Source organism: Pseudoliparis swirei, chromosome 20 (assembly GCF_029220125.1).
Source record: "Pseudoliparis swirei isolate HS2019 ecotype Mariana Trench chromosome 20, NWPU_hadal_v1, whole genome shotgun sequence".
Classification (NCBI taxonomy): domain Eukaryota; kingdom Metazoa; phylum Chordata; class Actinopteri; order Perciformes; family Liparidae; genus Pseudoliparis; species Pseudoliparis swirei.
In genome coordinates this window covers 17,858,344-17,875,282 of record NC_079407.1, presented here as the reverse complement: position 1 = coordinate 17,875,282, position 16,939 = coordinate 17,858,344, and the positions used below count along the sequence as shown (strand labels likewise).

General features: G+C 43.1%; 1 protein-coding gene across 2 annotated transcripts in view; it reads right to left on the bottom strand.

The window, feature by feature from the left end:
* Positions 1-4,245: 4,245 nt before the first annotated feature.
* The window catches only part of pitpnm3 (PITPNM family member 3), an 83,172-nt gene continuing 70,478 nt past the window's right edge, over positions 4,246-16,939 (bottom strand). The window contains exons 11-20 of one of the 2 annotated variants that reach the window (XR_008834846.1): positions 14,161-14,358; positions 13,873-14,021; positions 11,539-11,655; positions 10,166-10,282; positions 9,923-10,071; positions 9,191-9,340; positions 8,808-8,991; positions 8,502-8,630; positions 7,995-8,389; positions 4,246-6,479 (exon numbers count right to left, since the gene is read on the bottom strand). Coding sequence is in view for 1 of the 2 variants with exons in the window: in XM_056441175.1 (XP_056297150.1) it covers positions 8,069-8,389; positions 8,502-8,630; positions 8,808-8,991; positions 9,191-9,340; positions 9,923-10,071; positions 10,166-10,282; positions 11,539-11,655; positions 13,873-14,021; positions 14,161-14,358 (1,514 nt within the window). In the remaining variant the exon portion in view is untranslated. Of the gene's footprint in view, positions 6,480-6,910; positions 8,390-8,501; positions 8,631-8,807; positions 8,992-9,190; positions 9,341-9,922; positions 10,072-10,165; positions 10,283-11,538; positions 11,656-13,872; positions 14,022-14,160; positions 14,359-16,939 lie in introns of those variants that run through there. The other variant, XM_056441175.1, reaches the window with a different exon arrangement.

The window sequence follows — 16,939 nt, the reverse complement described above, 5'->3', positions numbered from 1 at the left end:
TCCTCGTCGCTGTCCTGGCATCCATAGATCACCGGCCAAATCCCAAAACAAATTAAACCCCACTCTGCTGTTTGGGAATAACAACCAGGGTGATTCAGTTGGGTGCTGCTGTCAATCAGAGCTGGAGGTCACAGTAAGTGTTAAGTTGCTTCTAGGTAACTAACCAACTTGTTTTGCAAAGCGTAAACTAGATGAACTCAAATACGGAAGGATGAGGGTTTCATTCTTATGCAAGCATTACTTTGTCCTCTTTGAACCGCATTACAGATGCTCCAGGCGTGACAATGCAGGGCGCTCCATCCAACACGCAGCACTGCTCCAGCATCCTCCGCTTACAAAGACAAAGACCCTGCAACAATAGCATACATTGATTCACAAGCGAGGCCCATTCACCTTTACCAAGATTAAGACTCTAGGACTGGAAAAAGCTTCCGATTTCCAGAAGCTTGAGATAAAAGCAGGACAATAAGGGATGCACCAATCAAATCCTTGGGATAAGTCTTTCGTCTCTCACAAAGTCTCGGTGACACAGGGCAAAGCAATCCATGACATGTGTGTGAGGTGTCCAGCCTCTGTCCCTGGTGAGCTGTTTTACATGCAACCCCTGTTACTCCATCTCACGAGAAATACCACACAACTAAGAACAATGGACTATTTTCTAATTTTATGTTCGCAGGATCAAGTTTCCCATTTAAACCTGGATACAAAATTATTATGGTGCAAGAGGCAGTTTCGTGAAGTGCTACTTCCAACACAAGTGACAAAGATTTTCAAAATCCCCGATAAAGGCCTCGTATATAATCACGCGGTCGAAATAAAGCGCACACTCTGCAAGGATTGGAAGAAGTTACTTGAGCACCTAGTTAAACTGACCTTGAGTCAAGATATTCATCAGCGGTGATAAGTGCCTTTAATGTATACAAAAAAGGAAAAGAAAAGGGACTGATTTCTTTTGGCCAAACAAATATGGCAACAGGGAGAATAGGGACACAAATGAAGTGAGTCAGAAACGGTCGCTACATTTTTAAATCACAATCCTGGGGTAGCAAGTGTTCACAGCTCACAGTATGGCTCATGAATCACACTTTAATTTTCAACTCTTCAAAATCAAGAACATGAAAGCAACCGCTGTTACGGAACAGGTGGTTCTCAAGGCTGTAAACAAAGAAGAGTAAACAAGCTGACTGGTCTATCCTTGTGGAAATGTGAATTAACAAACACCCATTTCAGATACTGTCAGCTGTGCATCAGCCCCGACCACATAGAAAGAAAAATATTTGTATATGTTAGTGCACCACAAACCCAAAAGGAAAATGCTCTCACACTCATCTACAATACATACTATTGATTGACTGATTTCAACCTTTCATGTGAATCATAGAAGAAAACAGCAGTCCTTCCCGCCGCCTGTTTTCCCAGACCAGATGCTACATGTGGCTCGGAGAATTACAGATCCAGCTCATTATACCACATTGTTGTATAATAAAACGAAAACCATAATAACAGTAGACTCGCCAGTTAAATAGTCGACATGCTTCTGGCTCTTGTGTATTTTACATAATGACGATCTACTCGTCCTTTCGATAATTGTCATTGTGACGTTAGCGTTCAATTGAATTCAGTTTAGTTTGTATAGCCCATTTTCACAAATTACAAATTGTCTCAGAGGGCTTTACAATCTGTACATATAGACATCCCTATCAAAGAACCTCACATCGGATCAGGAGAAACTCACAAACAACCTTTCACGGGGAAAAAAGTGAAGAAACCTTTAGAAGAGCAACAGAGGATCCCTCTCCAGGATGGACAGGTGTAATAGATGCCATGTGAACAGAAGGACATATTAGAGTTAAAATATATTCAACTAGAACGGGCACTCGGTAGAGCGCATACCTTCGCATATCACAAGATTGGGCATTGAATTATGAACATTTTGGCATTAGTTGCATGCCAAATGGATACAAATTGATTCAAGATTCAAGATTCAAGATGTTTTATTTGTCACATACACACACAGGGTGTGCAGTGAAATGAAAGTGGCAATGCTCAGCAGGAATGTGCAAGGGCAACAAGTACACACTATTTACAATAAAAACAACACAATATTTACAGTAAGTGTGTGTGTGTGTGTGTGTGTGTGTGTGTGTGTGTGTGTGTGCCTAAGAGGGGCAGTTGTGTGGGTCTATGTGGGGGTCCTGGTGAGGTCGGAGTTCACAGTCCTGATGGCCTGAGGAAAGAAACTCCGTCTCAGTCTCTCTGTTCTTGCAGCGTGACTACGGAGGCGCCTGCCTGACCGCAGCAGCTGAAACAGTCTGTTGTTGGGGTGGTGAGGATCCTTCATGATCCTGCCGGCTCTGGTTCTGCACCTCCTGGTGTACAAGTCCTGCAGGGTGGGGAGTGTAGTTCCAATAGTGCGCTCAGCCGAACGCACTACTCTCTGCAGAGCCTTCCTGTCCTGAGCGGAGCAGTTGCCAAACCAGGCTGTGATGCTTCCTGTCAGGACGCTCTCTACAGCTCCAGAGTAGAAGGACTGAAGGATCCTCTGGGAAACTTTAAATTTCCTCAGCTGCCTGAGGTGGTAGAGGCGCTGCCTTGCCTTTCTCACCAGAGTGTCTGTGTTCGTTGACCATGCTATTTAAAAAAGAAGATGTTGACCTTTCCATGACCTTGACCTTTGACCCGATCGATCCCAAAATCTAATCAAATGGTCCCCGGATAATAACCAATCATCCCACCAAATTTCATGCGATTCGGTTTAAAACTTTTTTTGTTATGCGAGGAACACGCATACAAATAAATAAATAAATACACGGCGATCAAAACATAACATTCCGCATTTTCAATGCGAAGGTAATGAGTCTGACAGAGTGTATGAATAGTTGGTAGTAGGCATGGGCCACGATCCAGACCTCGATGATCCATCAGGCAGATGGAGGTCGAGAGGAGGAGTGGGCGTTAAGAGCTCTGCTGTGACCAAGTTCAGCCTCAGAACCGCTGGCAAGTGGACTCTTGTTCCTGAGCAGAACTCCTTGTCCTTGTTAGTTCGATAGTTAATTCACAAGCTTCTAAACAGCTGTCAAGAAAATAATCTCAACACTATTATACTGTGAGATCCACAGCATCTGTGACATTACTGTATTTAAGAGGCAGTCGTGAGCTCAGCTTTAAAGACACCATGAAGAGGATGGTCCGATAAAAAACCTGATATTGTCGGGAAGACAACCTCAAGCAGCCCCGTCTCATAGAACGAACGTTCCCAAACAAGGACACTGCATTGTGAATTATGTTTTGACGGGAAAGTATTATGCTGTGGATTATGTTTGCCTTTTGACGTATCATGAATACATTTTCAAATGACTCAGCAAATCACTTTGTCTTGACACAATAAGATAGCTGAATGACATGGGTGTTCTGGGTACCTTGAAATCTCCCCTTTACAGACATAACCATTCAATGATAATCCCATACAGTTATTTGTTTGATACATGGATGGATTTGAATATATGTCTTGGAATAACATACATTGAAAATTAGTGTAACGCTGAAACTATTGTGGATTCAATGAGCTTAATTGATTCATTTTTAGACTTACAGAAAAGAAGCTCATCATACCATGCCAAGTTGCCAAATGTCTTTTTAAATACCAAAGCACAGCAGGAATTCTTCTATGGTGTTCATCGAGGTCTTAATGTGGTATTTTGTAGGGATTATTAACCCTTTTTAAAAATCAATTTAAAATGGTCTAAAATGGTAACCTTTGCACCAAATCAGTGCAAATCAGTTGCAGCTGATTTTGAATGTTTTTTTATTCTGAATATTGCAGTTGATTTTTTTTTTTAAAGGCTGCAACAACGTATGGCCATCACACACTTCCACTCTAATGTTCTAACCAAAACACAATGTTTATTACGGATTCATGACTAGACATGACGATGTCTACTGTAGATCTGTGAAAGCCCGATGTCTCGACTCTGAATCCAACCGGCTGGCGGATTCAGCCGTTCATTCAAGTCAGACAGTTCAGTGGATGGTGATACAAAAGGAAAGCTGGAGTGAGGTTTCTAATACTGACTTTAAAACAGAGCCTTAAAAAATAAAAATAAGAGGATTTTCGAGTCACGTCTGATACTCAAACTCTGACCTTGAAATGAAATAATAAAGCACATCAGAGGGGATTCAGTTTCTCTGCAGATGAAACACATGTGGAAGTAATACTAACTCTCCTGGAGTAAAACCAAATTCTTCGACTATGAAATATCTTTATTTATGCCATAGTGAAAGATGGACTGAGTCCAATAAACACAACAACATAATTACATGAGCTCTGTACAAAACAATACACTTTGGAGCCAGGAAACCATTTTTTTCCCCACATTGGTCAAAGTTCCGGTTTCAAATACTCATAAAACCAAGATTAAGACCACACAAATAATTAACACAAATATTTTGTTTTTTGTAAAACAGACTGTAACACCATGTTAGTTACCAAAGCCGACTTATTAAGTCATACAAACTGTTAATAAATGGCAAATGATGTCAATACTCTATAGTTAAGTTGTGATTTGGTGAATACTAATACTAATACTTTTCTATGCTATTGGAATTCGGATTTGCTGTTCGAATGAATGATTAATTCTTATTCTCCCGTTAATTAATTAAAACTTCAAAGTATAACAAAGATGACAATTGATAGCCATTACTTAACAATATGAAATAATAACATGCACAGAACAATCACCATTTAACTATTAGACCATCATTTGCCATTTACCAATATTATACTGTTGTTGTTGTTGTTGTACTATGTTGCCCATCATACATAGTTTACACACTGAAAGATATTACTATGTGTTAAACCGACTTGATCATTATGTTGCTTGGAAAAACAATATTTCAGTATTCAACAATCTTAATGCAAAACAAAATGGAGTTAGGCTTTTCAGTATTGTACAATGTTATAAATGTACCAAGTAATGCTAAACACTGCACTGCAATTACACGGGCGGCACAACAGAGTCATAAATACTGATTAGTAGTAATCAAACAGCGAATTACTGGAACACCTATTATGTGCAGGCGGGGAAAGAAAAAGAAAAAGCCTGCTCCCTCCTGGCGATGCAGGTTTTCAGTTGAACCCAGACACAGATCTCAAAAGCCTTTTCTTCTTCTTTTACAGCAGGTGTAAAAACCTCAACTAAATAATCCTCTGACGCAGTGCTTTAATCCATACCTCTAAAGTACACAGTGAGAACATGGTGGCATGTCAACACGCCGACATGTACTCGTCACAGCTATTTCCATGTTCACAGTAAATACAAGTCTACCACAAATACCTAGGTACACACACACACACATACACACACACACACACACACACACACACGCACACACTATCTAAAACCTGTCAAAGCAACAATATCAACTTGATAAAATGCACTTTGTCCAACACTTTGGTCAAACAAATCCAAAACTCTACACAACAGCAATTACAATTTAAGATCAAACAACAAAAGGTTCAAAATCATACATTGAAAATATTTATATTTACAATATTTCCTCATTGAAAAATATGTTTGACTTGAGTTTTAAACATGGATTCAATTCAAGACAGCATCAGACGTAATCACGTGTATCGTCTTGGTTCCAGTGCAGCTGTATTCAATGGATGCAAGAGTATCCTGCTGGAACTTCAACTGGCATGGGGTGTATTGTACAGTACAATATCCGGCAAGCAACTGCAACGACATTAAGTAGATAAACAAGTTCAGATCACTTTTTACATCCGAGTCTGTCAATCTGTAAAAGTGTTTTGGTCAAGCCAACAAACGATTGCGTTTCATCTTCCGGGAGTTACAGGAACACACAAGCTGCACAAATTGCCGGAAAAACAAGAAACTACAAACACACAACTCTTTGATTCTGAAGCGAGTGCCGCAGCCGAACTGAGAACCACTGCGGCGTACGACCAAAGTGCAAGTGCAACCTCAGGGTGCGAGTCGTGGACCTGATCTGAGGCGGCTGTCGAAAAGGGGGGGGGGGGGGGGCTGAGGTTGACTCATTGGACCTGCGGATCTCAGAGCTCGTGTGGAGCTTGGAACTAAATGTCCAGAGGCCTGAACAGGGATGACGTGCGTTGAATACTTATTTACACGAGCGGGGCGTTACTGCAGGAGTCTGTCAACGTGACCACCCGGCAGCACAGCAGTCCGGTTGCAAAGGTCTCAACAGGTTCAGAGTCACTATCTCAAGTACGTCTTCTTTTTTTACCTTACAATTAGACACAATTCTAGCGAGACAGGGACATTTGGAACCCCCCATCTCCCGGCAACTGCTTAATAATTCAGGCACAAAGACTAAGTGACATAATCCAGCGAGCGGGTCAGGAGGAAAGGGCCGGGCAGGAGGAATAGTGTCGAGTGCCGAGCAGGAGGTGAAGCGGCGCCGGAGGGATACCGGCAGGCGATCCAATTTACATGTATCTACATGGAAAGAGAAAGGACAATTAGTGAAGTCTCTCACATTTGATGAGCATGTGGTGCGTCAGCATCTTTTGTTCGTATACATGCTCTCAGTGATACAGCATTCATTTCCATCATCGCACAAACAATATTTCAAAATATGGAAATCTTAGAAGGACAGTCTTAGCTCAGCAGTAGGCCAACCAGCATAATCACCGCTGTGGACTAATTTACATTCAGTACTCCAAAGGGAGCTGCTGCTAGTAATAGCATATCTTACTCAGGTTGCCACAGGGATATTCAGTATCCAGAAGAATTACTCATTCTCTTTTACTTTCCTGCTTTGCTGATCTTTTTGCTTCTGTGCTGTTGGACTTCACATTATTTATAGAGTGACTCAAAGCGAACGGGCCGTAATAAATGGTGTACATCAAAGAACACAAGGAACACAATCAAATCAAGACGGACATTTATTGACTTTGTCGGAACTCAACAGTAGCGAGAGCAAAATCAATCTGTGTTTGAGGCAAAGCTTCGTGGAGCCTCCTTGTCTTAAAGGCTTAACAGACCAAGCAGCGAAATAAAAAGGTGAGCGGCTCATTGTTCAACAGCGATTGTTATCCTTAAGCGGTAAAAAAGTAAAAGACAACTTCAGAGGTGTTGCAGCAATCTGAGAGACTCTTCTGACAATCTGGACCGCTTTGATGCTCCTGATCAGATCATTGGAGCTTTTGCTTTCCATATTGCAAAAAGTGTCAGTGGCACAGTCAACTATCACCACCTCGTTTGATGTTTGCACGTTTTGTTTATATTCTTGTCCTCTGCTTAAAAAATATTCACTCCACCAATAAAGACTGGATTTTTTAAAAAGAGTGTGCTTGTACAGCAGGTCGTGTGGGGACGTCTAAACAAAGACTCCATCGAGTTGCATTACTGGATTTGTATTTTTTTTCAAATGTTTTTGGAGCTTGATCAAGGATGTTGAACTAAGTCTGTTAAAGAAATGTTTTCAGTTCATCTTTGTTTTATCAGACTGGAGCTTGATCATCCGACTGCCTGTTTACCGCTTGAAGAGTACAAAAGTATTCTTTCTTATCAGAAAACTAACTAAGATAACAATTATTCATAAAAAAGGAACAGTGTGTAACATTTAGGGGAATTTACTGGCAGAAGCTGAATATATATTCATCACTATCGTGTTGAATGACCTGAAACTAAGACTTCTTGTTAGCTCAGAATGAGCCCATTCTATCTAAATACCGAGTGGATCCACAGAGTCCACCATGTTACATCAACATGTTTCTACAGTAGCCCAGAGCGGACAAACCACGCATCTGGTTCTGGAGAGTCTTTCATGTTCTTAAGTTACATGACGGCCACCGTCACTCATAAACACCCTTGGAGAGAGAGGGGTGAGCAGAGGGGTGTTCAGTTGGTTGACCGCTGCAACCTCACTGGCAGATGCCACTAAATCCTACACTATGGTCCTTTAAAATAATAAAATAAAATAAATACATTTAAAACACGAGATATCACCTTGGCCCTGGACACTAAGACCCCTTTGTTCTCCTCTTCTTTATTCCTGCAATCCTTCCATCTCTCTTTCGACGTCAGGGAGTGGTGTCTCCACGGTGAATGGAGGGCCGTCCCCACACGCCTTGTCCTCCTCCCCCTCCTCCTCCGTGGTCCTTATCTGACTCCGGCTGGCTCTGAGCTCGCTCAGGCTTGGGGTTGGGTGTGGACGGTGGGTCGGGTTGTTGCACTGACATGGTCCTGCGCAGGTGGCTGCGCTTACACAGGAAGTCGGGCTTCGCCGAGAGACCAAAAGAGCCCTTCCTGAGGACCATACGGACTGAAGGGGATTTCTTGGGTCTGGCTCTGTGTCCAAACTGAAGGGTGGCGAGGTGCGCTGCATATCCCTCGCTCAGGAACTACATTTACCACACAGGGAAATGGTAAAACAAATACAAGTAAAACAGGCAGACGGAAATACTACGAAATACATATAATGAGAGCGATGAAATACAATGAAAATGAAACTACCTGGCATTGATTTTGATACTTCTTCGTAGGTCTGCCAACAATATAAATCTGTGAGGGGCAGAGGCCGAGCATGTTGTAAACGGTGATGTCCTTCATGGAGCCGTAAGCAGAGTTGATCTTAATGTGACACTGGGAAGAGAGACAACATTCAGTCAGAGATGTGTATGGCCTTTTCTACGCGGCACAACTCGAGGCCACAACACTGGGAGCCTGGGAGCGACAACGGCAATGAACAAAATGTTTCACGTGCTTTGGAAGAAAGATCAACTGTTAATGTGAGAACGAGGGATCGTCTCAGGACCGTACCTCCTGCATGAGGTTCCTGAGGAAGATGGTCTTCTGCCGAAGGGGATCGTGAACCAGGCCTTCAGAAAAGAAGATCATCCCGTGAGGAAAATTGTGCTGCGACAGCCAGGAGACCACGCGCTGCTTCTGCATATCAGGGCGGCCTGTGATGTAGATGATCAGATAACCCAGGTCCTGCCAGTGCCTGCATGTGAATACATAACAGCAAACACACGTCAAAGTCTTTCAATTCCTTCAGTCGCGGCATCATCCTGGAGAGGACGCACTTAAATGCTTCAGGTGCTCCGTGTGTACACCCTCGTGAACCTTTGTGTCTGTCTCTGAAATGGGGAATGTCATTAACGGCCACAGCCACACACATCTGAAGGCTGTAAACCGCTTACCTGACTACATCGACAGCTCCGGGGCGGACCTTGGGGTCACTGCCCATGATTGACACACTGGCAGCAAAAGAACCATCGATGCTGAAGACCACACACTCCATGCCCCGCGGCAACACAGTCACGTAAGCCTCTGCACTCGTTTGATCGCCCCTTGGGAAAGAAAAAGAGGTAGAAGCTGCATTTGCAACATATGGTTGTTACTCCCTTAACCCTCCTGTTACCTTTCGGGTCAATTTGACCCCATTCAATGTTTAATGTCGGTGTTCTTTGGAGTCAATTTGACCCCAGGCTGTTTTTCACTGTGTCAAACATATAAGAAATATCAACTTTTTTATATATTTAAAGGGCTATTTAGGGAGTCAACAAACAAACATAAAGTGTCTCACACTTAAACTTGGAAAACAATATTAATTCTATAATTTTCTGGAGGTTTTAATTGCTGGGGTCAAATTGACCCAAGGGTAAAATATGTCAGTAAATATAAAGGTAACAGGAGGGTTAAGGGACTTTACACTCTCTGGCTAGAGGCACACACACACACACACACACACACACACACACACACACACACACACACACACACACACACACACACACACACACACACACACACACACACACACACACACACACACACACACACACACACACACACACACACACACACACAAATACACACAGTATCCTCTTATTTGATAATGCATCACTCTGTGATGCTACATGGATGCTTACTTGACCACCATTTTAATCGGATAGACTCCCAGGCTGAGCTTCTTGCTCTTGGGAATCGTGTATGTGACTCTGCCACTGCTGTTGGTCACCTCTGTGTCAAAGTGCACCCAGCGGCCGGATTGAGGTTGTGTCATGAGCAGGATGTCCACCTGAGAGGGGCAGGCGGGGTCAACAGCTTGGAGTTTCATATACATATTTCACACACAAACGTATATCTATAATGATCTTGTTGCTTGTCTTCACCTTTTCTCCAGTCAGTGTGACCATGTCCAGGGGCCCGTACATGAAGCGACCAACCAGCGTTTGAGGGCCATCCTCGGTGGCAATGACATCATTCACCCTGTGGTTGGCAGTGACGTTCTGCAGTCGATAACAAGAGCACAAAACACAGGTCAGTCGAGGTTTATTTGATTTAGAAAAAATAAAGAAATACAATTAAACCACCTCAGCCAGAGATACACGTTTGTTAAACATGAACACATATTTAATGCTTCTACAATCTATTTTTCCAGATTACCAATGGATCTACTACATAATGGGGAATTAATGTGCAATAACTTTCTATTGGCTCAGGTGGAATGCGTTGTCCTTTTATCATCAGGCTCCCACTCCCTCCGTGGGAGAGACAATGAACACTAAGCTACAGCAGCCCATTACTGCGAATGCTTAGGATGAGTAAAGAAAAGAAAACAGATTCATCATCAGACTCTTCAGTTTCTCTCCGCCCTAAGCAGCCAAACTGATCCCCTTGCATTGCTCTCAGAAGTGAACACTTATGAAAGAGATGGATGATGAGGTGGAGCTCCTATTCCTAGAATGAATAAGGTTGTTTTTCTGATTGTCATGGATGTGAGGTAACAGAGGGGGTCGGCATGGGAAGTTGCACGAGCGAATGCTAAAATCATTTCATATGGACCACCTAAAATGTCTACCACACTAGCCACCCTCTCCGGCCGAGACAACACCTCTGACCAAGGTAAGGAAAATCAGAAATAGATGCCTCCCCTCTCTGAATAGTATCACTCGGCAGCAGATAAGATGTTCCCAGATTCAATCAGCACGGAGCGACCATAGATCTTCACATACTGAAATGCATTCAGGATGAGGCAACTTTTTTGAGGCACTTACATCAGAAACGCATTAGTCGGTAAAACTGAGGCAAGACCAAGATGAGAGAGAGAAAAGAAAACCTTCACAGACTTAAATATAGACTTTCTTACATTACACTCTGGTTACGTAGTTCTATTTTAAGCCTCGTAAAAGGCAAGCAGTCACTGAATTCTAGATAAGAGGAGCACCGGGTGTACAGCAATACGACCTTGGTTGTTCTGCTCTGCAGGGCTCAGGAGCATCGAGTAATTGTGTGCGTCTGCCTGCTTCTGTGTCTCAAGGTGGGCGTGTCGGAGTATTTAAATAAATGTAGGTCTCCGATCACAAAGTCGGAGTTCTAAAGCGCTACGACCTTAGCAGTTAGCAGTACCTTCATTTGTAGTTTAAATGAATGCAGGGTCATTGCAGCAGAATGATAATATCGGCTATGTGCGTAGTTGTTGCTCTTTGGAGTATTTCAAAAAAGTAAATCTTGTGCTAAATTAACCAAACAAATAATTCATTACCCTTAGTTTGACATGTGTCCTCCTTCGGAGCCATTTTTCTCGAGGGCTGGAGGAAGAGGACAGAGCAGAGCCCAAATTGTCCGCTTCCTGGGTCTTCACACAGTCACATCTCATGAGCTGTCAACAAACACATGCATGTATTATAGCAAGCATTTCAACACACATGTATCACAATATCACATCCTCCTGTTCGGCAGACCATCTGTCTATCTGTCACAACTCCAGTCTCACCGCAACACTTGCACAAAGTGAAGAATAATCGGATGCCTAGAAAGCAAATCAGGAGCCATGTTTAGGGATCATTGGTCAAAATTCTGATCGGACGCCTTTGTGACAGGAACAGCCCGGACACAGATAAAGGGACAAGGGGTGATTTGGAGTACTCAAATAAAATGACCACACAGAAAGAAATCCTGCATATCATTCCTGATGTCAAGAGGCTCTTTGTTTCATGGCCCACCGGAAGACATTCTCTACACACTGAGCTTGGATTGAGAGAACGTGTGTTCTACATTGCCGCCCCTTAAATTCCATAACGATCATTTAGTACAACACTGTATCCAGTGGAGCTTTAAACCGCTGGACCAAAATAACGATCTTCGGGTTTATTAGCCTCCTGATGGCGTCGATAGCCCTCGTTTTTTCCCCGTGTGCTCTCCTCATTCCCCTCACATGTTCTCACAAAGAAGACATGCTGCAGTGTGAGCTCTGCTTTCTCATGACCACGTTTAAAGAAGGACAGTGTTGTCTTAAGTATAAATAAATAAATAAATGAATGCTTGAATAAATATAGGAATAAATAAATAAATGCTTAAATACATGTATAAATAAATACAGGAATAAATAAATAAATGCTTAAATAAATGTATAAATAAATACAGGAATAAATAAATGCTTCAATAAATTTCTAAATAAATATATAAATACAAGAATAAATAAATACATGTATAAATAAATAAATACAGGAGTAAAGTTCTACCTAAATAGGACCATTAAATAAATCTATTTCTACATTTATGTATTTCTTCATTTATTTATGTCTCTATTTATGTGTCCACACATATTTCTTCATTTATTTATGCTTGACATTTATGTGTCCTTATATGCAAATGAGCTGGGCGGTCTGAACCTCTGTCTAAAGCATGATTGGTCACAGGAGTGTAATGCACCTGGTATGTTATGCTCTACTACCTCTGCCTTGCACATGTTGTTGAAGGAGCTTTTAACATGGCGTAATAGACACATCTTATGTATCTATTCCGTTTTCCCCCCTGTTCTTTGTTGTGTAAGAGGATCTGGGGAATACACTTAGATGAACAATACACATGAATGTTATCAGTCGGTATATGGCGGTAGCAACACTGCCACGACTTACGGTTGAAGTCCCACTTCTGAATTCTAAAACCGCCTCCTCTTAACACAGTGCATTAATTATAGAACAATTAACATACCCTGTACTTAAATGAAGGTATATGGAGATACAAAGGTTCTGTTCCCATTCTGTGCTAGAATAACAAAGACAGCACAAGTATAAAGAGCTACTTTAATTAATGGACCACTTTAGAGATTTCCAAACCTATATCGATACAAAGGGAAGAGATTAGAACTTGTGCATCTCAATAGTCCTTCTTTATGTATTGTAATATTGTCATGCACAATAAGGCATTAATTCGTGCCTAATAATAACTACCAGAGAGCCAAAATGCTACTAATATGCATGCATTAGCTGCTTATTAATAGTGAATATGTATACCAGAAGTTTAATTGTTCAAATTGTTTGCAATATATCTTACAAAAAGCTCAATGTATGGTTCAGTGACCGCATAGGGCTTCCTGCTGCTCTCATATAACCACATGTTATAACAACAAACAAACCCACAAGTCATGGGCTTGGAACAGATCACAATTGTCACATCAAAAAAGAAACTGATATTATGCACAAGAGACTGGAGATGTGCCATATTTTCACCATAATGTTTTATCTACTCCCAGAGCAACGTGCTTGGAGAAACTTTTTCATACTTGTTTTGACTAGTTCAGTCTTTTGAGATGTCAGCCAATAATTGAAGAGATTACTATTAACACAACCACTACTTTACCCTGAAAAGGGTTTTGTCTTGTTGTGGATCTTCATTTTGAAACAGCCTTTAGATGATGCTCGTTGCCTTTGTTGAGAATAATCTATGCTAATTATGCAATGAATAAATCTTGTTTTTAGTAAGCTAATTAAATTATTTTTTCTTATATTTGCGTACTATTTACCGAGACAATACTTTGGTCGAGTGGTGAAACTTGCTGCGGAAAAAACAAACGCCGTCAATAAGACGTTCCCACCTGCCGGAGAACGAAGGCCGCTACGTCAGTGGACTCCCAGTAGGAGGCATGAAAAAGGTGAGGCAGAGCCACCGTTGGGAAGGAGGTCAGCACATCAGGACAGTACAAGGCGTAATCTAGCCTCTTGGAGCCCCACCAGCTGCTGGAAACTGAAACGCACACACACAGAAGCAGATACATCGGAGTTGAGCTTCAGAGCTGGGACACCTCATGAACCTGAATGCATCTATAGCGGATCGTTGAAGAATGACATGGGACAGCGTCGTGCTCCTCTGCCCTCCCACTCACTGTTAGCGATGGTGTCTCCCAGCTGGCCCAAGGAGCAATTGGACATTTCACTTTCCGCGCTGGTCACGCTGGCTCTACGACCTCCTTCTTCTGCCCCTCCTCCATCGGCCTTAGTCTCAGAGGACGTCTGTGAAGCTGAACCTCCAGGGGTTTGCTCAGCTTCCAGAAACACATTTGAATGACTTTGGATACTCTCCGCTAGGGAGGGTGAGTGGAAGAGAAAAGAGAAGGACGAGCGGGGAGGGAAGAGGAAAGGAAATGCTTTGATCTCGCAACAATTGACTCAATCGTTAAAAAAATCAATGCTGCTTTTTGACGAATAAGATAACCTCTTGCTATGCATCGAATTGCTTGCTTTGTGTTTCGTAAAGGAAAAATCAAGGACAAGCACTAATAACAAGGACAGAAACTGCTTCTACTCGTGATGCGGTTCAATCCATATGTATTGACTTTGGCATTCTTAAAACATCTTATTCTTGGCTCCTGCTGACAAGTAGGACCCCTTTAACTGGTTGGGTTTCTCTACGCAGCTCTTTCCTATTTGTTCATCGATAATATTGTATGATAAGAAAATGATAATTTCCCCATGAGACCTAGATTCACCAGCAGTGGCGGTTCGTCCATAGAGGGCGCTAGGGCGCCGCCCCCCTTAAAATTTTGAGATGAAAAAAAAAAAAAAAAAAAAAATCCTGTCAAAAAGCATTATATGCCAAATCATTTAAATAGTAAATATACCGTGTTGACGTGCTAAATGTGTGTGGGAGACCGTCAGCCTGTCAACAACCACTTAAGTTAATGTAAAAAAATATAATATATCGCCATTATCATGGAGAGAAGCCCCTCCCCTTTTTCGGGACTCCAGCCCAATGTGTGTGTGCGGCAACGAGAAAACATTTCAGTCGTTTCGGCAAGGACGGCTTCTCATTGGCGGATGAAACGTGAATCTTGGGTCACAAAAATGTGCGCCATGGCCTCGTGATTGGACTATTCGGCAGATCAGAGACCCGTATGTTCCCTCAGCCCATAGAGCAGTGTTGCCAGGTCCGCGGTTTCCCTGCGGAATCGGGCTACTTTTGAAGTGTTGCCGCGGGTTGAATTTTTTGTCCTTGGTTCGGGTAGACCTATTTTGCATGCAAATTACATGAATATCTTTAAATAAAAATCCATATTTTAAATGAAATAATTTATTCATACCCAAATCCTACCAAACTCAAGATTCAAGATTCAAGATTCAAGATGTTTTATTTGTCACATACACACACAGGGTGTGCAGTGAAATGAAAGTGGCAATGCTCAGCAGGAATGTGCAAGGGCAACAAGTACACACTATTTACAAATAAAAAACAACACAATATTTACAGTAAGTGTGTGTGTGTGTGTGTGTGTGTGCCTAAGAGGGGCAGTTGTGTGGGTCTATGTGGGGGCCCTGGTGAGGTCGGAGTTCACAATCCTGATGGCCTGAGGAAAGAAACTCCGTCTCAGTCTCTCTGTTCTTGCAGCGTGACTACGGAGGCGCCTGCCTGACCGCAGCAGCTGAAACAGTCTGTTGTTGGGGTGGTGAGGATCCTTCATGATCCTGCCGGCTCTGGTTCTGCACCTCCTGGTGTACAAGTCCTGCAGGGTGGGAGTGTAGTTCCAATAGTGCGCTCAGCCGAACGCACTACTCTCTGCAGAGCCTTCCTGTCCTGAGCGGAGCAGTTGCCAAACCAGGCTGTGATGCTTCCTGTCAGGACGCCTCTACAGCTCCAGAGTAGAAGGACTGAAGGATCCTCTGGGAAACTTTAAATTTCCTCAGCTGCCTGAGGTGGTAGAGGCGCTGCTTTGCCTTTCTCACCAGAGTGTCTGTGTTTGTTGACCATGTCAGATCCTCGGTGATGTGGACTCCCAGGTATTTATACCCGCTCACCCTCTCCACAGTAGTCCCGTTAATCCCCAGTGGTGAGTACGTCCTCTGTTGTTGTACCCTCCTAAAGTCCACAATCAGCTCCTTAGTTTTGGTGACATTCATGATGAGGCTGTTGTCCTGGCACCAGAGTGACAGATCAGCAACTTCCTCCAGGTAGGCCTTCTCGTCGTTGTCGGAGATCAGGCCCACCACCACTGTGTCATCCGCAAACTTGATGATGGTGTTGAAGCTGAACCTGGCCACACAGTCATGTGTGTACAGGGAGTACAGTAGGGGGCTGAGGACGCAACCCTGGGGGGATCCTGTGTTCAGGGTGAGGGATTTGGAGGTGTGTCTGCCCACCCTGACCACCTGTGGCCTGGCGGTCAGGAAGTCCAGGATCCAAGCACACAGGGGTGTTCAGTCCCAGCTCAATCAGCTTGCCGGCCAGTCTGAGGGGACTATGGTGTTGAAAGCTGAACTATAATCAATGAACAGCAGTCTCACATAGCCCCCTCTGGCTGTCCAGATGAGAGAGTGTGGTGTGCAGTACCTGGGAGACAGCATCATCCGTGGATCTGTTTGGGCGATAAGCAAACTGCAGCGGGTCCATGGAGGAAGGGAGGAAGGCGCAGATGTAGTCCTTTATCAGCCTCTCTCAGCATTTCATGACCACCGAGGTGAGGGCCACCGGTCGGTAGTCATTCATACATGCTGGAGAAGCATTCTTGGGCACAGGGACAATAGTGGATCTCTTGAAGCAGGCGGGGACCACGGACTCAGCCAGGAGAGGTTGAATATTGTGGTGAACACTGGAGCTAGCTGGTTAGCACAGGTCTTCAGTACTCGCCCAGATATGCCATCTGGACCTGCAGCTTTCCTGGTGTTCACCCT